This window comes from Plectropomus leopardus, chromosome 12 (genome assembly GCF_008729295.1).
Source record: "Plectropomus leopardus isolate mb chromosome 12, YSFRI_Pleo_2.0, whole genome shotgun sequence".
In the NCBI taxonomy this organism is placed as follows: Eukaryota; Metazoa; Chordata; class Actinopteri; order Perciformes; family Serranidae; genus Plectropomus; species Plectropomus leopardus.
In genome coordinates, this window is record NC_056474.1 from 3,614,877 (window position 1) to 3,638,816 (window position 23,940).

At 38.3% G+C, this 23,940-nt stretch overlaps 2 protein-coding genes across 2 annotated transcripts; both read left to right on the forward strand.

Moving 5' to 3' along the window:
• Positions 1-6,974: 6,974 nt before the first annotated feature.
• best4 (bestrophin 4) lies at positions 6,975-10,386 on the forward strand. The gene is made up of 9 exons (XM_042497441.1): positions 6,975-7,129; positions 7,889-7,989; positions 8,065-8,298; positions 8,860-9,014; positions 9,129-9,206; positions 9,469-9,621; positions 9,698-9,778; positions 9,852-10,006; positions 10,119-10,386. Exons 1-9 carry the CDS (start codon positions 6,978-6,980, stop codon positions 10,384-10,386), a joined length of 1,377 nt encoding a protein of 458 aa, XP_042353375.1. The 5' UTR covers positions 6,975-6,977.
• Positions 10,387-11,113: 727 nt separating this feature from the next.
• On the forward strand, positions 11,114-23,400 carry hectd3 (HECT domain containing 3). Its single transcript, XM_042498400.1, is given in 21 exon segments — positions 11,114-11,193; positions 11,550-12,023; positions 13,477-13,730; positions 13,829-13,964; positions 14,710-14,831; positions 16,375-16,488; positions 16,869-16,951; positions 17,070-17,235; positions 17,473-17,554; positions 18,592-18,774; positions 18,949-19,001; positions 19,427-19,595; positions 19,686-19,799; positions 19,883-19,972; positions 20,574-20,780; positions 20,934-21,063; positions 21,758-21,832; positions 21,948-22,029; positions 22,151-22,222; positions 23,173-23,206; positions 23,209-23,400. Coding segments are annotated over 20 exon segments (2,568 nt in total). The 5' UTR covers positions 11,114-11,193; positions 11,550-11,672; the 3' UTR covers positions 23,260-23,400.
• Positions 23,401-23,940: the final 540 nt, after the last annotated feature.

A 23,940-nucleotide genomic window follows, 5' to 3' on the forward strand; every position in this document is an offset into this window, starting at 1 on the left:
AAGATGAGATCACCACAGATCAGCTGTTAATGCAGCAATGAAGGACCGTCTCCATGTGCCGCTCTCCTCCTGCTCTCTCTGCACGTCCGAACACAACTCAAAGGGATCTCATCATTACTCGTCACATTTTGCCACATGGGTAGAAGCCTACCAGGCTTGTGTTCGACATCCAACAATTTGCCGTTAAACTCCCAACACCAAAACTGCACGACTGTCATTAAACCTTTATGTAACCATTGGGTAAAGTTAGCCTTGTGATGCAAACAGTTAGCCCTGTCACTGTGTGTCTGTAGCTGCTTTTAACGGAGTTCACACTTAGGACAGCAGCGTAATCCCCCCTTTATACCGCTCCTGCATTTTTACACAGAACCATATGATGGCTCCAGTGTGTGGTTACACACTGCATCCCTGCATCCCTGCATCCCACGATCAAAAGAGGCGTGACAGACGTGACGTTTAACACGTGACATATAACATACATCAGCAGCATTTTAAAAAACAACAATGGCATTAATGTGTCAGTCACAGTTATTTACCTTGTCTGTTACATGGTGGCTGGTCTCATCCTCTGCTCAGAGGGTACAGAGATCCTAAATCTCAATGTTTTCCCAGTTTGCGGACATTTATAGCTGCCCTTCTTCTTCTTTAAATTAGCCGCTATGCTAACAACTGCTTTTTAAATCTCCCTCAGTGGGTCGTTCACATAAACACATAATCGTTTTTGGTTTTACACAGACCTCATTATGGCTGTTACTACCTCCATTCCCGGCTCAGAGGCAAAACAACTCTGTCAACCCTTTATCGCGATCGGACTTTGTATACAGAACGGCGGGACGGCAAAATACAGCTAGAGAAAGGGACTGAGCGAATCAACACGCTGCACACAGCTCTACAGTGACATCAGATTTTACCAGTTTTTAAAGTGATAAAACTTGCAGTAATTGAACATAACTGCACAGTCCTGCAGAATTCGTGGGGACTGGCTGAATTTGCATTGATTGTTGCGACTGCAACAATGTAAAATCCTGGAGGGACTGGTTGATGCTAAGCTAGGCTAATCACCTCCTGGTTCCAGCTCCGCATTTAATTCACAAACAAGGTGGATCCATAAGAGCCATATTTCACAAAATGCAAACATTATTCCTTTGAAGAGAGACTGTGTGTGCATGTGTGTGTGTGTGTGTGTGTTACAGAAAAAATGAGTTATCTGTCGGCACAGAGAGAGAGAGGGAGGTCTGACCACTGTAGCATCACAATGTCAGAGGAAGTGACTTAATCCGGAGCCTTTCCTGTGGGACCTGAGGAACGCAGTGACGGTTTGAAAGGGAGGCTCACTTTTTTTTTCACTCTGGAAAAACCTGAACAACTTTAAACACACAAAGACTTTTTTTCTATTTAATGTTGAAAACCATGCAAATGTACATTATTGTTTCCAGGACATGTTTTTAATGCTTACTTATTCTAAGTTGAGCAAACTTTTGCATGTACTTTTCTTTACCTCACCCATGCGTAATTGTTATATGCATTCCAGTTTGACTTGGATACAGGATGTTCTAGATACTTTGTCTTAAGCTGCACATCCAGAAATGTAGGTGCAGAGCAGTGACTAATCCCATTACAATGCTCGCAGTTAATTCATTGTGAAATGTGGAATGTAAAGCTCAGATGAGAAGTCTAATTTTATATATGTCATTCAGCGAGGATGAAAGGCGAGCACGCTTTATGTCACACGCGAAAATGTGCATTTATGTTGGAAAATATGAGGCCGGTCAGATCTAAATGCAGGTGCATGCCGGTTCAAGATAAAAATCTCTGCAGTGGCGGTTCAGTAAACTGAGAAGCAGAGCGTTTCTGCACAGCGGTGCTACAACATAATGACACTGGAGAGGAGACCCAGACAAAAGACAAACGCTGAACATCAGGGTCACGGCGGAGGTGCAGCATGCAGACATTGTTATCTTAGATGTGGAAAACAGACAGACATGTCACTCTCACACAGACGCTAATTGGTTCTTGTTCAGTGAGACAGGCGGAGAGGGTGCAGCTGTAAGGGTGTGGAGCTTCCTGGAATTTAAACCAACGGAGATGCATTTTCCAGAAGGGTTTTTAACGTATTTTCCATCAAAGCTTTGTTCATCGACATTTTAAGGTTCACTGCCAGAAGCCCTTAGGTCCAAAAAACAAGCAGATTTAATTTGGCTGGAGCTACTGGCCACCATGTCAGGTCATGTCCTCCGTATTTTCATTTTTAGTAACATGTAGGTAGGATATTTATTTCTTCCATGTGTGATTATTATTGATATACGCCCATCAGACTGCACTTTAGCAGTTAAAGGGAAACTTTTTTCAACCGGCTCTGTGTCACTGCGGTGTGTGAACAGTGCTTGGCTTCGCCTGGTGCTGCCACCGGTTGCCGGCAGAGTTGCACCGGGAGACCAAAACATCGGTGGTGCGGTTCTGCCATGCCAACTACTGAACTGTACGTTAAAGCGGATAAAAACACAAGCTATAGCTATAGCTCAGCTAGCAGGGAACGCTCTCATAACACTGGCTAACGTTACCTACAAGTTGCAATAATGTTTTTAAGAAAACATTTTAATGTTCAAAGAACGTTTTAAGGATGTTTATCATTTCATATAATGTTCCTATAAAGGTTAAATGCTGACTGAGACGTAACGTTTTGACTGCATTGTGAGGATGTTTTAATGGTGTTGAGAGGTGACAGATCATACAATGTTCTTGTTATGAAACGTTCCCACAATGTTACATGAGAACAAAGAAATAATGTTTTTAAAGCAACATTCAGAGCACTGCGATTACACGCCTTTTTTAGATGAAAATTTTATGTAATGTGATATGTTAACAATATTTTTTTTTTTATGTTTATAGAGAATGTTCCCTGAACTTTAAGAAGAACGTTCTGGGAATATAAAGAAAACGTTATTAAAACGTTCAGTTGTTGCATTGAGCTGTTCTCAGAACAGTTTTAGAACCAAAACCAAAACTAAACAGCGGCGGCATCATGTCGCTCCAGTTAGTGATTTTTGGGGCCCTTTATGCAGCAATGGTTCTTGCATGAAATGTTAAACTTTTGTTTGGCCTTTCGAACACACAACAGTGTTTCGGGGGCCTGAAAATGCTAATTTTAGAAACCAGGTTCCAGTGTGTAATCTTTTGAAAACGCCACCCTTTTTATCACTGTGTAAACTGGTAATGTGCATCCTGTGACGTCACAGCCGCACGTCTAACATGCGCATTATGATTCGGACAAATAGCCAAATGGATGGAAATTATAACCTATTTGATGGTTAAATGAATAGATAAAATATTAATGGATTTAAAAATCCAAATGTAGAAATGTTGTTTTTGGTTTCTGGTCAAAAATCTGAGTAATGAGGCCTGTGACCTCAGTATTTCTAAAACTCTGGTAAAGATTGTGATTTAATTGTAATTTAAAGTGACATTAGGCCTCATGGAGTGTTTGATGGTAAAACTGCTGCAATAACAGCTACTAAATAATAAACAGTAGCATTAATAATCCTCCTTTATTAAAACAAAATGGGCATACTGGTATGAAACGTAATAAAAGCACTGATTTTCATCATGTTTATACTGGCAGATGCACTATCTTGATTGTTTTTGTATGCAAACAAAATCTAATATTGAATAAAAAATCATGCTTTTTTCAATATTTCTGCCTGATGATTGTGTTTGATGATTTTGACAAACCAGCAAGAAGAGAGGAAACAAAACCCAACCTGCATCATTAGTTTTCTATATTTTTTTTACGAGCATGCTCCACATCTTTTCATCCATTCTCCGCGGCCCCGCAGCTCTTTCTGCCCCGACAATGACCCAGACCGGCCCCTGCTACCTGAAATCCCTCTTTTCTTTTGAGCTCTAATTTCACTCACCGTGGGAAGTTGTAATTACCGCATTGGGTTACCCATACGATCAGTCCGTCCTGTTCTCAGAGGTCTGAGCCCTCGACCAGTCATTTCCAGTAGCCAGGAAATGACTAGGCAGAAAACAGTTGATGGAGTGTCCATGGACGCTAATCTGGAGTTTATTTCATCTAGATTGAGATCACAGAGCAGCCTTTGACTCCAGATTTACACCGGATGGAGACACTCACATTAAAGTGGAAAGTCCCTGTGAAATAGTCCTCAGAAATAAATTGCACAATTTTTACAGCTGTGAAAGAAGCACTCAGATCTTTGTAGTAAAAGTAGCAACTCTAAAAAAATCTATGTTGTATTAATTAACAAAGACTGTGAATCCAGGTATTTAACCCTTTGAAACCTAGACTGACATCACTTGATGCAGACTGTGTCGAAACGCCTTCACAAGTATTTAAAACTTTGATTGCTCAGCAAATTGGTGTCTTTTTTTTTTCTTTTTTTTAAAATGTGGAATATAAGCGATAAACAACTTGACAAGAACTTTTCTGAAAATTGTAAGAAATTGGTACATTTGAAATATTATTTTTTTAAAAAAGCAAGGGAACAGATAACCAAAAAACAATATTTATAATTATCATTAATTTGGAATTTAGAATTACCGTCAATAATTATTATTATTTTTAACCACTTTTTTCAGGACATTTTCTTGTTCTTTAGCTGTTTTTTATTGTGTTTTTCCCCTAATTTTAGGCAATTTTCTTGAAATATGTATATAAATATATTTGGTGCAAATTTTTGGGTAATTTCTTTTGTTGTTACTCATTACTTTCTTCCCCGTGTTTTTGAAAGAAATTGTGAGCCATTTTCCTCAGGGTTTCCAAGGGTAATTCTCTTTTCAAACTGAATTTTGACATATATTTTGCACATATTTTAAAGTTAAAAACAGTGGAAAAACAGATGTTGTTGCAGTACTTAAAATGTACAGAAATGCTGAAACACTTAATATTCTTGTTTCCGATTGCCCCGACCACACTCCCGTCTTTGGTTTTTTTGGTCTTTATCAACATGTTGTTTCAAAAAGTCCATGAGGCTCCCTCATATATTTCCAAAAACTGCCAGCTTTTCTTTTGTAATATATGTTAGTTTTTCCGAGGCAACACATGTAGATAAATCCTTAATATATTGCTTTATACTCAGTTTGTTCCACCTTTCTGTCTCCTAGCTATTGCTCTCTTAGGTGGTAAAAGACAGTAAGATTAAAGATAATGGAAAACTGTGTTAATGTCTTCACCGACTAATGTGCTAAATTTGTCTCATAAACAGGTGAAATCTCAGAAAAAGTGTGCAGAACAAACAGCTGAGCAGCACTCAGGAGCATTAAAATGCTCGCTTTTAATATGTCAGATGTTCTTTTACTGTTTTCTGTCAATAAACGAGTCTTTGTTTATGAGATAAATACAGACGGGACAGTGAGGCTGAGGGCCGAGGCTGAGGGCCCTGCTGCACATCACAAGAGCACCATCCAGTGTCAGCCATGGAAACTAACATTTATCAGCCAAAAAAACAAAAAACGTTAACGTATTTTTATGAATATATTGGTGATAAAGTCAAAGATGCAGACAGTGTGATGGTCACTGCAGGGCACAGATTCAGACAAATAAAAGGGAAGTCTGCAGTGATGACCTGTGACCTCTGATAGAGGATTGATGACCTCCTAAATATCCTGTCAGCGGAGAGCAAACAGAGTCAGCGGGTAACACGGGCTCAGATTTACAGCAGACGGCTGTAACGATGTGAAAAACAAACGTGAGCAGAGCTCAGCGGCCAATGACAAAAGGCTGAGAGACGTGTGGGACGGACCACCTGACACAGTAAAGATGTTTGCTGTTAATCACAGTCACAGTAAATAAAACTGTCTACGGGCCTCTACTGTGCAAATCAGTCTCTGTGTGTTTGGCTTGATATGTTATGGTGGGGCATTAGATGCATTTACATAACAGGTCCAAAGTACTTGATTTTTGTTGCTTCTGGAAAAAGGCTTGTTAAGAGGAATAATGTTTTTTTTTCACTTGATTTCTTGCAAAAACATGGGAAGAAGGCAATCAGCATTTACAGAAGAAACCACCCAAAAATTAATCAAGAAATTGGAAAATAAATAAATAAATTAAATTAAATACAAGAAATTAATTTACAATTACTAAAAAAATAAAACTAAAGATTTAAATTAAAAACAAACATTGAATTGACCTGGAAAAAGTGTTTTAAAAATTATAATAATTTTGTAACATAACTTAATAATATATTGAGAAATATTGTTTTTCCCCTCGCTTTTTTATTGTTGTTTTTTTTCTATCAAGAAGTTTTTTCCCTGCCTTTTGTTTTTTGCCCACTCATTTTTCCCCAGCTTAGAAAAAGTTTACAAATTTCTTGCAGTTTGTGAATTTATTATTAGGTTGGTCACTGCCTTTTTCCTTTTTATTTTTTTTAAAGAAATCAAACCTATTTGATCAAGATTCAAAAGGTTTAAACACTTATGAAAGGCATCCAATAATAATAGTTTTCCAAATCATTTAGTGATTAATCCATGAAAATAATTTGCAGATTAATTATCAGTGAAAAGTCCACAAAATCAGAGTTAAATTAATAATCAAACATTACAGAACCACAGCAGTTCTGTGAAAAACTCTCTTATCAGCTAACTAGCTGAGAAAAGTATAGATAATTTTGTTATAATGTAATTAAATTTGATGATATCTAAAGCAATGACGACTGATCACCCAGCAGAAGTCCCTCACTATTACCACCTGAGGGGAAAACAGCAGTAACTGTAGGTGTGTATCTGTGTATCTGCTTCAGGTTCCCAGGTAGTAAATTTAAAATGTTAATTTATGACGACACAACAGAGAGGTTTAAATTGAGTTGGAGAGGAAGAACTTTTCTTCCCAGGACAGCGGGACTCGACGATACACCTGCGTTCACAGGTAGGACACCTGTTTATATATGTTTATATAATGTCATGATTTACGTATCAAAATTCGATATTTTACAGGACTTTTCTGCAGAATAAACGCAGAAATGACAGTTTCTTACACCGTTGAAGTGGCCGATGCTCGATTTGGCGGCTTCTCCAAACTGCTGTTCAGGTGGAAAGGAAGCATCTACAGGCTGCTGTACAAAGACCTCCTGGTGTTCTGTGGAGTTTATCTGTTCTTCAGTGTGTTTTACAGGTAAATTAGCTAAAACTTCATTTTTTTAACATTTTAATGTTTGCTACAGTCTGATTTTATGGAAGCCCATTTGTGCCAATGTGATGCAAAAAAAATAATGTAAGTCTTTATAATAAGAAACTAATCAAAATAAATTTTTTTATATATATATGTATTTTTCTAGACTGTTGAGCTGTTGGCACCTTCTAACTTTATGTTACTATTTTTGAACCTTGCTTTCTTATTATACTTGGCACCTTGGTTTTTTTTTCTTTTTTTACTATTCAATATTTTTTATATTTGTAATTATTTTTTACTATTGTATGTTCTTTTTTGTCCTCTACCTCATAGCTGCTGTAACAATGCAAATTTCCCCACCGTGGGACTAATAAAGGATGATCTTATCTTATCTTATCTTATCTTATCTTTTTCTTGATGTAATTTGTTTTCAATAACAGCAAAGTGTTTTCTTCGCTGCTTTTGTGTTGCTGAGCACCAATATTATTGTGCCTCAGTTGTCCTTTTTTAATTGCAGGGATAAATAAACAATTTAAAGGGATAGTTTGGATTTTTTCTAGTGGATCATTCATCATTATTTTGAGAAAGTTTCTCATTATTTAAATATACTAACTTGTTATTTTCATATATTAACTCATTATTTTTTATAAAGTTCCTCAATTTAATGGCTAATGGCTTTTTCTCATCAAACTGGCAGAATTGGGCTTTCATATCATGGTGTGTTTGTGGCTCATCAGCAGAAGTTTATTATTTTCGTCACAGGTTCCTCCTCACACCAAAGCAGCAGGATCTGTTTGAGCGGATCGCTCTTTACTGTGACCAGTTCACCAACACCAACTTTATCCCAGTTCTGTTTGTACTGGGTGAGTCTGACTGAACTGGTTCTTTCCTACAGAAGCCAAATGTGAAGATAATAATTCATATATTTTTTGTTTCAGGCTTCTATGTGACGCTGGCCTTTAACCGATGGTGGGGTCAGTACACCAGCTTCCCGCTGCCTGATAACCTGATGATGGTTGTGTCCGGGAACGTCCACGGCGCAGACGAGAGGGGTCGTCTGCTGCGGCGAACACTCATGAGATACGCCAACTTATCCTCAGTTCTCATCCTTCGCTCCATCAGCACACGAGTCCGCAAGCGTTTCCCAACTTTGGAGCACGTGGTGGAGGCTGGTAAGAACAGCAGTGCACAAATTAAAATATTGCTCTTTAAACTGCAATTATTTTTGCCTAATTATTAATGACTTTTTACAAAATGGATTTTAATAAAAGAGATGACATATTACAGAAGTTTAAGTTACCCAGCATAAAAGACCAAGCAGCTGAACTAGGTCTTATAAATCAAAGACAACTTAGCACAAAAAAACACAGGGGATGTCCATAAATTGACGGATTTACATTTTTAGAATTCAGCTAAATTGCCTATTATATGGGAATATATAGAGATTTTAAACAAGGATTTTTTTTTTAAACTAACATGTTTTATTTTTTGTTCAGTTAAGTTAAGTCAAGTCAACTTAACTTAACTTAACTTAAGACGTATCTTATCTTGTATTAACTTAACTTATTTTTTTCCAACTTAAGTTATACCTTAATTAACTTATATTAATTAACTATTAATGAATACTTAATTAAGATAATACTATTGTTTCTCAAGAAAAAGACTGATGACATTCAAGTATCTGAAAATGTTCTTCTCACTTGGTGCCAAACTGTCATTAAATCTCTGTTTAGGATTCATGACCACACACGAGCTGAAGATGTTCGAGTCTCTACACTCTGATTTCAACAAGTACTGGATGCCTTTGACCTGGTTCTCGAACCTGGCGGCCAGAGCCAGAGAGGAAGGTCGAGTGAGGGACGACATCGCCCTGAGACTGCTCATGGATGTGAGAAACACTACACTTAATATGTAAACACTGTGGGAATGAGAAAATTCACTTAAAATCCTCTGTGTGTCCACTCCTTCTGTATAAATGTAAAATTTGCATTTGTAACTGCAGGAGCTGAATAACTACAGAGGCAGGTGCAGCCTCCTGTTCCACTATGACTGGATCAGCATCCCTCTGGTCTACACTCAGGTAGGAGCAAACGCTGAACGCCGAGTCCAGTTAAAGTCTGACTAAAGGGTGCACACGACAGAATAACTCCACTTTTAATTTCATTATCTTGGCTCTTGTTAATCTCGTTAGTCCAATGTCATAAAATTCAATTTAGTCCCGTTTCAAATGTTTACATGTATTTTAAAAGTCCAGTTTTAGTCGGACTGACAGAATAATTTGACTTTTTCTAACATCATGTAAATGTGCTGACATGGTTTTGTTTTTTCTTTTACCTGTGCAGGTTGTTACTTTAGCAGTTTACTCTTTTTTTGCCTTCTGCGTGATCGGACGACAATTTCTGAACCCTGAGAAAGGATACAAGGGACACTCACTGGACATGTACGTCCCTGTTTTCACCCTGCTGCAGTTCTTCTTCTACGCCGGATGGCTCAAGGTGAGACAACACATTAACTTGTAGGAAACAGATTTTGTTTTGAAGGGCGATTTCATGATGTTTCTCCACGTTGTAGGTCGGAGAGCTGATCATTAATCCATTCGGCGAGGACGATGATGACTTTGAAACCAACCAGCTGATTGACAGAAACATCCAGGTTGTTTCCCTCTAATACAGCCAGTCTAAACACCTAAAATAAGCACAGACTGTTAACTCTTTCTCTCCTGTAGGTGTCGATGCTGGCTGTAGATGACATGTACCAGAACTTGGCTCCAATTGAGAAGGACAAGCACTGGGCGCAGGGACATTTCTCCATCCCTTACACTCTGTCCACAGCAGCAGAGACTCTCAAACCGGCCTTCAAAGGCTCCACCTTTGACATGAGGTCGCCCAATTTAGCTTTAACGTTTCAGTGCATTTTGCTGCTTCTGCACGGTCAAATAAAATTGCAAACAAAATGTCATATTACATATTTATATTTGTTTATGATCATGCAGGATGAGTGCAGAGGACCTTGAGATTCACCAGCCTGCAGACGCTCCTGGAAAGAAACAGTATTTCCCTCTGAGAGGCTCTCTGGGAGACGGTCTCGACTGTCTTCTGCAGAGGGGTAAAGGAATCCTGCGAGGTGGGAGCCTGCCGTCTCTGATGGACGTCTCACCACACCTGAATGAGGAGGACAAACCTTATGCGTCCCCTGAGGGCGACGCCACCAACCACAGAGAACAAGGCGATGCTTTCATCAAAGTTGACCACAACTTTTGAAACTGTGAAACATAAGGGACTGTTCTTGACTTTGTTTTTTGTTTGTTTGTTATTTTAGCGTTCCTAAAGCTACAAATAATAATAAATTGAACATCTGGGAAGGGTCATGGTACAAAAAATACACAACCCAGCCACCCCCTACTCTAATAAACAAAGAACAGTCCCCTAGTTATTGCAAACAGTTATTTTGGGCAAAATTTGAAATTAAATTTCTCAAATAAAAGGATTTTGATTAAAGAATATTTGACATGCCTCTCCTTTTTGCACAGCCCACACACACACACACACACACATAAAAAACAGCCACTAAACACATTGTCTGTGTGTGTGTGTGTGTGTTTTAACAAGAAAGTTTTTTTTAATGTGTAACATTTATTGATTTGTCACAACTACATTAAAATGTGAAACAAAAATCTTTAGTCTCATTAGTATTATATGATTTAAAAGATATTAGAAAAAAGTGACAAGAAAATGACATGAAAATTTGTTTAAAAATAGAAATTATTAGAAATTAATGATAATAATAATGAAAATGTCCTGAAAACTATTGTTATAGTATTAATATTGTCGTTATTCTTAATTATTTTAGCTTCATTTTTTAACCTTTCCCCCCTCCATTTTCTTGGAAAATTTCAGCTAATTTTCTTCCAACTTTTAATTTGTAACAAGCTTGAAGTCGGTGGTGAGACTTTTATTTTGTAATACAAACAACGGAAGTTGGAGAGGGTCAAAAGTCTCGCTCTCGCTTCCGCGTTGTGATAAATCGAGAGAGGAGTTGCATATTTAAATTACTACTCGGCAGAAAGGGTACGTTTATACTGTTTATAGACAAAATTCTGCCTTTTAGCTCACAATACCTTATATTTCCTTAACTTTCGATTAAAACGAAGGCGGTTTTGTTTTTAAAAGCTGTCGCTAACATCCCAAGATGTACTAATTTACCCAGCTAGCTTGCTAATGTTAGCTTACTCACTGTGGCTGAGAAGGAGCAGATACTTTACTTACTGTGTCTGCGGACTTTGGTCGCTGATTCGCGGATATTTATTTAACCTCTTAGACTCTGTAAACGTACTGTTTAAGACAAAATTGAGTCAAACCAAATCACAGGAGTTGGCAGCTGTTTATTGAATGTTTCTCGGGAATATTCGGTTTTGTTTTGACAGGATCATCCCCGCGGGACCAGGCAGGACAACAAAAGAGCAGGACGGCGGTGTAATGTCAGCTGACGCCCCCCCGCTGCCGAGCCGCTGACTGTCACCGCCATCATCACCATCATCGTCTTCATCATGTCCCTGGGCGACAACCCTCACCTGCTGCTGGGCAGGATCCGCTTCCTGGACAGGTGCATTGAGTGTTTCAAGAGGAGCGAGCCGGTGCCGGAGTGTCTGTGTTACATCCCCAAAGAGGTGTGCTACAAGATCTGCAAGGACTCATCGTCCAACTCCTCCGCCTCCTCCGGGGCATCCACAGGAGGCTCCGTGGGGAAAACACTCGTGTCCGTCTTTGAGAGTCCACACCAGACTCCACACGTGAAGAAAGCATGCAAGTACAACTTAGAGCCAAAGAAAGGGACTTGTATCCGGACAACAGGGGAAGAATACTGCAACAGCCAGGGTCTGTGGGTCAAAATCAACAGGGTGAGTATGCAGACAGATTTGAATCTTTGTCAATTTAAAACACCTTCCACAATTACAAAAAAATTGTAATATCACAAAAATATTTAGAAAATATAAAACAGATCTGCAAATACACAAATATGGAGATAGAGTTCTTTCAGTAGTATTTGTGTGTAACAAAGATTGGCAGTCTATTTGTAAATGTGTAATCTGTAAGTATAAACATATTCATTTATTAGTGGCAACCCACCGTGATTATAACATCTGACTTGTTTTTGTGTTTTTGGAGCTTGACTGTTCATTAGGAGCCCTTTTAGAATATATATATTATTCGGTTCTGCATTGCATCACATTCTCGGAGCGCGGAGCGTACTCTGGGTACAGACGGAGCAGCAGAATGGCAGGAGCTAGAAAAGTGACACTTACCAGTTCTTTCTGCTGGGTCTTAATGATTGATTCACTGGCAGCAGCTACTCCTCCTATCCATCAATCTGATCAGCTGTGAACAAATCAATAGATTAATTATCCACCACGAGTCACAAACTGTTGTTTAGATTTAAAAAAAAGCCCACAGACCCACAAAACCCTCTGAATTTAGAAAGTAGACATAGAATGATACAGAGATACACACACACACACACACACACACACACACACATATATATATGTAGGAAGCAGTTGGTTGAGAAGGGGTTGGATTAAATAAGTTTGTATTTTTTCTTTCTCCTCTTCGAGTATGTAAACCAATCATGTATTTATGTGTTTGGCCATTATATGTTTTTATTGTCTGTAATACGATGCGATGTGATACACTTTATTGTCCCCGTAGGGGAAATGTGTCCTGGACTTAGTTCTGCACAGATAATGCCTCCACACTTACAACAAAAACAATAATCACACCATGACATTAAAAACACAACACCCTGAACAAAAACAACACCAGATATGCAACTGCACATAGTCAAAGTTACACTTGATACAAATTGTGCACACATTGCACACGACACCTATTGCACATGCCCAGTAATAAAAACACCATTAGAGTATATGACACACAATTTCCCAGGCAGCACTGTTTAAATATTACTACTTTTTTTTGTCTGTCTGCTTGTTTGTATAATCATTTCTCTATTTTCTTTCACGTGTTTGAAATAAATAAATGAAAACTGAACACATATAACCATAAAACTGGTTAACTTAAAATGAGTAGACAGACCATCTTTGAATCTGTGAAATGATGTTTAGGATCGTATATTTGAAGGCAAAGCCGATCTGAAGGCACCGTAAACTTGAATGCTCTCTTGCCAAATGTTTTTATGACGGATGGAGAAGAAAAGGTGTGTGTAATGCTTTAAATGATAACATGAGTATGGTTGCAAGAATAGTTGTAGTAAATAAGGATAGTTAAGATGTACACAGATGTGGTGGGTAAGTACACTGTGGGCAAACACAGAATGATCCCCGTCTGTTACAGGAGCAGCTGGAGGAGCACCGTCCCGGCCAGGAGCTGGAGGAGGGCTGGATCCTGGTGTGTAAACACACGGAGGGAGGCGACAGGCTGGTGCCGGTGGAGTCACCGGAGACCATCAGCAGGCAGCAGCAGCTCTTCGGCTACGACCACAAGCCCTGCAACAGGTGGGAGCAGGTGGTGAGTGTGGAGAACGCGCTTTTTATCGGCTCCAAACCCAAAATCGCTGAGAGTGATGATGCCGCCGTCCAGAAGCTAAGGTGAGCGTGCTTCTGTTGAGTCAAATGAGGGAGTAAAGACTTTTGGGGTTTTGTTTAAGCGACGGCAGATTAAGCTTTTGTTCTTTTAAATCTTCAAGGTATGTTCCTCCCACCTGGACGTACGAATGTGACGAGGACCTGGTGCACTACTTCTATGACCACATCGGGAAAGAGGACGAGAATCTGGGCAGTGTGAAGCAGTGCGTGACCAGCATCGACGTGTCTTCGTGTTCGGTGAGTCACATACACTCAGTGTATCTTCATAGAATAGTCTGAAACAATCCTTTCCAAAAAAACCCCCAAACACACAGGGTAGGGGTTTTAATTTTTGATCGGGAAATTTCAAAATCTGCAGCTGTGAATATTTTCTTCAAAAAAAATGTTAATTAGAATAAAGTGGTTTGATTATTAACCCTTTAAAATCCGTTTCCTTGTGTTACATTCCTGAAAAGAAACTGGTAATAAAACAAAACCTGGGAATTTGTTTTTAAATGGAAAGAGAGAAAATTATACATAAAAAGTAGGGAAAAATGTCCATGAAACATTTTATTTTTTTATTTTCTAGCACTTTTCCCCCGGTAATTTTCGTGTACATTGTTATTTTTACTTTTGATTTCTTGCCAATTTTAAAGTAATTGTTTGTGTGTTTTTAACTTATTTTCAAGATTATTCCCTTTTTATTTGTTTTTAACTTTTATTTCTTGCAAATTTTCAGATGATTTTCTTGTACCTTTTTACTCCTTTTTTGTTGTAATGTTTTGTTTTTTTTTCTTGTTAAGTTTCTCTTTGCCATCTTCCCTTGTTTTCTAAAAGAAATCAAGCCAATTTGCTCAGATTTCAAAGGGTTAAAGTCTGCTTATCTTCTACTTTTTCACCCTGATTTTATCACAGATATAATAGAAATTGAACATAATAATTGTTATATTGAGTCTATAAAAAATAGCTTCAGAAATTGAATTATTTTGCTGTTTTTTGACAGGAGGATCCCAGCGGAGGGGCGAGCTGTCTGACAGACGGCGACACTGAAACGTACTGGGAGAGCGACGGCATGCAGGGACAACACTGGATCCGCCTGCACATGAAGAGAGGCACTGTGGTCAAGTGAGGAAGCATCCCAGCTACAGAGTGACAAGAAATTAATGAACAAATTTAACTTCTTTTCTTTAATGTTATTGATTATGTTAAATTTTGTTTATGAAGCACATTAACATAAATCACAGTTTGCCTGAGATCATCCCTCTGTCCCTGGACCCTCACAGCGGATACGGAAAAATTCAAGGCGAGCCTGAGCGAGCCTTAAATATGAGCTGTATCAAAGAGGAAAGTCTTAAGTCCACTTTTAAATGTGGAGAGTGTGTCTGCCTCCCGCACCAAACTGAAAGAACTGGACTCATTGTAATAATACTAATAATAATACTAATAATAAACTTTATTTGTATAGCACCTTTCATACAAGAAATGTAGCCCAACATGCTTAACAAGAAAGAAATTACATGCACCAAGTGCTTCACATCAAAACACGTAGAAGACAAAAAGAGATCATAAAACTAGAGATGCAGGATAATTATCGGACCGATAATGAGACTTAAGACGTCATACGATAATTCGATAATAATATTTTTGGCCGATAAATAGAACTGATAATAATAATAATAATAACCATAAATTGCTTTGATTTCAGGGCGGCCCTTGGCATAGGCGATATAGGAGGTCGCCTATAGCGACGCATGCTGGAGGGGCGCCGCTGGTTGCGCTCAAAAAACAACCAAAAAAAACGATAATAAGTTGCTGCGCCCGCTGCGCTGCGGACTAAAAGAGAAAGTCGGGGATGAGTTACTAATGCTGACTGATGCGCTCTGCTCTCACTCTCCACCGGCGTCTCCGTCTGTGTGTCCACTCCACTCTCATTCTCCGCCACTGTCTCCGCCGGATTGGAATCACCTGTTGAAAATGAGAGCAGAGCAGACATTCGGAGACACCAAAGGACACGTAAAATGGAACATGTGAAAGACATGAAATTAAGGACAATAAAACATCTTAAATATGTGCAGCAGTACGCAAGTATGCAGAGCAGCTAAAGTAGAGCTGGTTAAAGGCTAAAATGAGAAGATTGTAATCAAAACCCTAAACTTGCAGTGTTTGATATTTTTGTCAGTAATTTCTTGATGTTTCAACTTATATTTGTATCATATTATTCTTAATTGCATTTTCTCTTTTAAATAAAATAGTAGTTATTGGCTTGCACGACGTGAGATGCATATTTTTAACCGTAGTGTTATATTAGGAGGAACTGACACTGCAGGCAGACAATAAGCTGCTTAGTCATTCAGTCATTGAATAACTCACACAGGGACGCTGAACTGAGCCGACAATAGACACGATATGAGAGGCAGTAACGTTTAATTGTGCTGGATGATCTAATATCTGAAATGCAGTTAATTGGCTTTTAATTGTTGTTTTTATTTTGATTTACTCAGATCAGTCCCTGCTTTCTCTCTTTAGCTATGCCTGTCCAATTTTACTGTGTTAATAATTCATAATCTTTCACCCATGATGCATTTCATGCTTGTATTTCATATGAACTTTCACCCTGTAATTAAATTGTCTTGATTGTGTGTATAATGTGCTCCTCTGTACTCTTTAGTAAGCTGATATTGACGGTGGACTCTACAGACGACAACTACATGCCAAAGCGAGTCACAGTTTTCGGAGGAGAGGGAGACAACTTGAAGAAGCTGAGTGACGTCACCATAGACGAGTGAGCCTTTTTATAAGGATTTCTGTCAAAATATTTCACAAAAAACTTCTCAGGTTTGATAGATATGCTTCAGATTACAGCACAGGAGTTTTAGAAGACAAACTCATACCTCTATTGTATTAAAGCAGCTGTCAGACAGCATTTTGTGTCAGTATTTCATATTTGAAGCAGCTTTTTTAGGCAGCATGACCCACAAACCGTCTTCAGTTGGTATAATCATATAACAATTAACTTGTTTTTGGTGGACTAAATGAAAAAGTAGAAAACCAGAAGGCCATTTTTTGTAGAATTTGTTATTTTGAAGCATATTTGCCCACCACACTGAGCATTTCAATCTGGATTAAATTCACGTATTTCAACTCTGCTCTTTTTGCCCGTAGTAACCTGATTGGAGAAGTCTGTGTGCTGGAGGATATGACGTCCCACCTGCCTGTGATCGAGGTTCGGATTGAGGAGTGTAGAGGTAAAGATTTTTAAAGCTACTGTGTTTATTTAACCAGATATTTCTTACATTTTAAACACTTAAGTTGATTTCTTTCTTTGGCCGCAAACAATGTTTTTTCTCTGCTTTTGCTTTTTAGATGAAGGGATAGACGTCCGGATCCGAGGCTTGAAGATCAAGTCTTCATGTGAAAGAGACCTCGGTCTGAACGCTGATGTTTTCCAGTCCTCTAACCTGGTGCGCTACCCCCGTCTGCAGGGCAACACGCCCGACGTCCTGTACCGCAGAGCGCTCGTCATCCAGAGGTAACGTTCACGTTGCTGCCGTAGTTCTTACACTCATTGGAGATTTCATGACTTCAGTATTTATCACCTGATTGTGTTTTTTTGGTAAAAAATATCATGAAAATCTGCTTCCAAACAACTATTGACTCCAGAGTTATTTAAATATCAGAAAAAAACAATCAGGTGCAATGTTATATTGTCTTTTATGCATTTCTCAGTGTTTGTGTTTGTTCTTTTCCTCTGTCTCGCTCTCTGCAGGTTCATCTGTCTCTTGGACAGTGTGCTCCCACACTTGGTACCGGCCTGGGACTACAGTCTGGGTACCTTCAACCAGATCAAAGTGAGTCAGTGTGGAGCTTTTTAATATTTAAGACTGAAACTGAATAACAGTTCAACAACAAGAAGGTCAGTCAGAGGACGCAGACCTCCGCCAAGGCCAAATACCCAAATCTCACAAACCACCCTGGGACATGGATCTGCTCTAAAATGTAATGGGTTCTTCTTGGCCTGTGCACCAATCCTCCACCAAGTTTCATTAAAACTGGGCGAGTGTTTTTCCCATAATCCTGCTGAAAAACAAACTAAAGCAAAAACATAACCTCCTCAGCGTAGATAATAGGCAGCAATAATAAAAGTCATAAAAAGCTGTTTTTTTCCAGCTAAATATACAAAAAGGCAGCGCCCTGTGTGACTTTTAGTGAAAAATGAAAAGAGCTCGGGGATCAAAAATAAAAGCTTTCTTAAAAATCCTTTCACATTTTTCAAGACACTCAAGGGTCCAAGTCAAGTTATAACTGATCATAATCCTCTCCATGTGATGATTTTATTTCTTCAGTGCTCCAGCGTACACAATAAACACAAAAACGGGTTAAAATCTGACAACATGTGTCGTCGTTTGTGGAGCCTGAAGTGTCAGATTTTCACCACACAAATGTTGTGGCTAAAAGAGTTCATGATAACTATATTATTGCGACATCTATTAAAAAATTGAAAAAAAAGAGAAAAAATTGGAGAGAAAAAATGGAAAAGGAGACAAAGTAAGAACTTAAAGAAAATCTGTTAGCGGGTGCTGAAATATTTACGTGATCTATCATTTGTGTATTATTAACATGATATCAGTATTTCATTTTTAAATATCACAGTAATTGTCAGTATTGGTATATTTGAACACTCTTGACTGGCCCCTCTGCTGATGTCTATAACTATAAAAATATTAGTTTTGAGAGAATGTGAAACAAAGGCATTTATCCCTAATATTTTAAACAGTAGCTAAGCTGTCTTGTCTTTACTTAAAAACTTTATATGTCTCAAAATGAAACTCCATTAAATCTGATTTTATATATTTTACATATTTGTGTGTACTTTGGCGCCCTCTAGAGCATAAAGCAGTTCCTGCTGCTGTCCAAGAGGCGCTCAGCCCTCATCACACAGTGCCTGAAGGACTCGGAGACCAGTAAGCCGAACTTCATGCCCCGACTCTACATCAACAGACGTCTGGCCATGGAGCACAGAGACAACCCGTCTCTGGACACCAGCTGCAAGAACGCCGTGTTCAATCAGGTGTGAAACACTTTCTGAGCAGTGACATAAACTTCTGTGCCACAAGATGTATTTGTGCAAAAAGGAGCATTTGGGGAATATAGTTTGGAGAAATATGAGCCAGTTTTCATCAGTTTGTCTGACTCGTATGGGTGCTGTTAGTGCGCTTTATGATTGTTTTTTCTCTACTTGCAGGTGTATGAAGGTCTCAAACCGTCTGACAAATTTGAGAAGACTTTGGATTATAGGTGTGCATTTTTAGGCAATCTCAGACATTTCTTGCCTGAATTTAACCCTAAGGGCTGTTTGGCACATTTTACAGTTAATGTTGCTGCAAATCACTGACATATCCCAGACTGTGATAATCAAAATCTACATAGCATGTAGTCTACTAAAAATTATATATGTTTTGTGGGGTTTTGGGGTTTTTTTTTTCATCTAAAAACATAGTGGCACCATGACAAAAACCTGGCATTTAAAGGGTTAAAATTCTGAAAATTAATTGATATTTGAAATTATAATTAGAACTGATGTTGGTTTAAAAAATAACCCAATAAAAGTAGAAAATAACATCGGTTTATCATCATTTTTGAAGCTTGATGTGATGTGTAATATTAAAGCGGGCCCTAAGGGTTAAACTTCTGTGGATTAAAAGTCTACCGTCTCTGCTCAGGTGGCCCGCTCGGTACGACCAGTGGTGGGAGTGTAAGTTCATTGCAGAGGGAATCATCGATCAGGGAGGTGGATTTCGGGACAGCCTGGCTGACATGTCTGAGGAGCTGTGCCCCAGCTCAGCCGAGTGTCCCATGCCTCTGCCGTTCTTCAGCCGCACGTCCAACCAGGTAATCCCTCACCATCGCCGCCTGCACGCTGTCAAAATCCGAAAGGACAGAGTTCTTATTGTTGTTTTTCTTGATCTGCTGATCTCTCAGGGCTCCTTAGAGGCCAGAGATTATTACGTCCCCAACCCGTCCTGTAAAGAGTTCCACAAGTACGAGTGGATCGGTCAGCTCATGGGCGCCGCGCTCAGAGGAAAAGACTTCTTGGTGAGTGATGCTCCCTCGTTAGTTTATTAACATTACTGTAAAAAGGAACGGGTTGATGTGGAAACTTCTGTCCGATGCTGCAGGTGTTGGCTCTGCCCGGGCTGGTGTGGAAGCAGCTGACCGGAGAGGCTGTCAGCTGGAATAAGGATTTCCCCGCAGTCGACTCTGTGCTGGTGAGGACGTGCAAATTATTACACCTGCTGAACGTGTAATTTTAGGCTCTGCAGAGTTTCAGACATGTGCAGCATCTTAAATCTTAAACATTCTTTGGTGGAAAACTTATCAATATTTTGTATTTTTGGTAATTTTTTAAAAATAGTTTTGAATTTGACGAATGGTTTTCACTGCATGACATGACCTCTTTTAACACTTTAAACATCCTTCTAAATAATGTGGGAAAATATATTGGATCATTTTAACTTTTACTAGTTCATAATTATGGTAACTACATAAAATTCCTTTTAAATTATGTGAAATTTTGATGAGTAGTTAACTTGAAATGTGTGCTCATAAATATGGTAATTAAATACTTAATTTCCATAATGATTAAGTTGATAAACCACACAACTAAGTTTTCCACATTATCTAAAAGAAATTCTTAAGTGGTATTACCATATTTATGAAAACACATTTTAAGTTGATTACTCAAAATAAAAAAACATTTTTTTTCATATTATTTAAAAGGGATTTTAAAGTTTTAACTTTCCCATTTCTGCACTCCAGTGGAGGTTTTTCTGAGTTATTGTCTCAAGTTAAATTTGGATGTGTCTCCAGGTGAACCTGCTGGAGGCCATGGAGAACATGGACCAGGAGACGTTTGAGTTCAGGTTTGGTGAGGAGCTGGTGTACACCACCCTCCTGAGCGACGGCCAGATGGTGGAGCTCGTCCCCGGCGGCAGTAATGTGGCCGTTCGTTACGAGGACCGCAGCGAGTTCATCCGCCTGGTGCAGAAGGCTCGGCTGGAGGAGAGCAAGCAGCAGGTGGGGCTTCTTACACTCTCTAACATTACTGCTGTAGGTGTGGTTAGTTTCTATTCTTCAGTTTCAACTCATCCAGTAGTCATGGTGCGTGTACAGAGTTGCTGAACTAATAAAGTGTGTGCATGCGACTGATAATCCGTACGTGTGTCACAGATTGCAGCCATGCAGGCGGGGCTGCTGAAGGTCGTTCCTCAGGCGGTGCTGGACCTGCTCACCTGGCAGGAGGTGGAGAAGAAAGTGTGTGGAGACCCAGAGATCAGTGTGGAAGCCCTGAAACGACTCAGTAAGTGTCCAGATCGGACTCTGTCTCCGCCTCTTTAACCCTTTGAAGCCTGAGCAAACTGGCTCGATTTCTTTCAAAAACAGGGAAAGAAAGGTAATGAGAAACTTAACAAGAAATGACCCAAAAATGAGCAAGAAATTAATAAAACGTTACCTGAAATTAGCAGAATAAATAAATAAATATGTGTGTATATTATATATATATATATATATATATATATATATATATATATATATATATATATATATATTATAACTATTATGATTATCCGATTTTCTAAATGTATAATTAAAATGCAGATTTCTTGATATTTTGATAGCTTTACCTGGTTATTTGGTAATTTTCTGATAATTACTATAGATCTACATTTTGTCGCCTTTTTCTGGTTTTTGTTTTGCAGTTTTCAGGACATTTCACGCACGGTTGCTGATTGCCTTTTTCCCCATTATTAAAAGAAATTAAACCAGTTTGCTAATTTTTCAAAGGTTTAAACGATTGTGAGAGGGGTCTGAACGCAGCTCAAGAAAACTGGTGTCGATCCAGCTTTCATAGGGTTAACATACATATTCCCTCCTGGCAAGAATTATCCTCTAAGAAGTTGCAAAGCTAATAATTTAAATTATTAAACTTGCTTGATTTTCGATTTTCTTTAATGAAATACTGTATTATGAACTCTGTTTCTGTCTCCCACCAGCACGCTATGAGGACCTCGAGCAAAGTGACGTTAGAGTGCAATACTTATGGGAGGCACTGACGAACTTCACCAATGGTCAGTTCACTGTTTGTTTATCAACATGTCTTATAACATAGTCATAGCTGTAAGACTGACGTGTAATTTGGTGTATTTGTTGTGCCGAAAACGTGGTTTTGGATTTTGTTTTCAGAGGATCGCAGCAGGTTTCTGAGGTTTGTAACTGGTCGAAGTCGTCTTCCTGCGCCTATCTACGTCTTCCCTGACAAACAAGGGTGAGTGCAAGTCCAGCACTAAAAAAAAAAATACAGAAAAAATACTGTTTGCTATTAACAGTTCATTTAGAAAACTTATAATGGAACATGATATTAATAATGTTTCTGTTTCCTGATTTAGCTCTGAAACAACCGATGCACTTCCACAGTCCTCCACATGTTCCAGCACTCTTTATTTACCCAACTACCCCAGGTATCCTAATGTTCTGTGTTTTGTATATGCAGACTCTGTTACTGTTTACTGATGTGTACATTTAATATACATTTGTGTTTAAGATGTGCTGTATGTGGGCACTGTTACCACGAAAAAACATCATGAGCAGCAGGAAAGGGAGCGCTTCCACAAGAGTAAAATGTAGTATTTGCAAAATCCAACTTTATGTTGCAGCTGATCTAACTCAAATATGAGACATTCATACTGTTGAAAGCAAAAAATGCACCAAAATCATTCAAAATGTCATTTTTGACCTCACAGCCATCAAAGCATAAAATCATGCATTGTATTATTTCTGGGTGTCATTCTGGGCTTTTGCCTTGGATTTTATTTTTATTTTTATTTTTATTTTTTTTACTATTTTCCACCTGATGATGTCATTTTTTTTTTTACCACATTTGGCATATGGAGAAAAAAACATGCTATTTTCACTAGATGCAGTGTCACAATCAATGTTGCTGCAAATCATTGACATATTCCAGGCTGTGATAATTTAAAAAAATGTACTTCGCATATAGTATTTTGATAATTATATACTTTGATAACTATTATACTTTTGTTTTTAGAAACATCATGACAAAAACCTGGTATTTAAAGGGTTATATTTCTGTAGATTAATGAATATTTGATATTTATGATTAGGACTTATGATGGTTAAAATTAACTTAATGAAAGTAGGAAATAATATTAATGTATGATATTTTTTAAAGCTTGATTTTGAAAGGTGCGTTTTCTGCGCAGAGTTTTACCAGTGTGTGTAATATTAAAGAGAGCCCTAAGGGTTAATCACTATAGAAAGTCAAGTAAAAAACCAGTTTTATAATCCTACACATAATTAAATTAGTATAATGCTCTGAGCTCTTTGACAGCCATGTTACATTAATTGCTCCCCTTCTTTTCCTCTCTTCCTGCTTTTTTCTTTGCTGCAGTGCTAAAGTTTGTGAGGAGAAGCTGCGTTACGCCGCGCGTACAACTGTGTGGCCATCGACACCGACATGAGCCCCTGGGAGGAGTGATCTCTCTGCTGCTTCGCTCAACAATCACTTTACGAATCACTGTTTAATGGAGAGAAATCTTGCCAAGTTTATCACCATATCTACACAACTGCCAATTAATCCTCGCTGTATATAATAAAGAAGTCTATGGAAACAGGGAAATGACTTGTTATTGATGACTTTTTGAATGAAACATTGAGTGACTGGATGTGTTTAGTAACATTGTACATTTTTTTGTATCAGATTAACTGGAGAGTGCAATTAAGACAATTTTTATTAACTTAAAATCACGACGTTCAGAGAGCGCCATGAGCCATGACCATGGTAATGTAATGTACTTTGACAAAAATAATCTTAATTTAATTGATGGATAGATTGTCTCTGTTGATAATTTTTCACCTACTTTATAGAAATTGGTAAATGCAAATATGTATTTAATATATTAAATTACTCATATTTAATATTTTATGTAATTAAATATTGTTTAAATATAATTAAAAGTAGATGTAGTAAACAATAAGCACGTGTAAAAATTCATTTTTTTTTTTTTAAAAAAAGTAGTAGTAGTATGTGTGTAAGATAAAAATGTAAAGAAATACAGTAATAGCCAATTAGCACTAATATGTGAAACTGTAAAAATGATAATATGGAAAATGTGCTGGGTGCGTAAAGTGTGTAAAATATAAGTGTGCCTTATGCTAC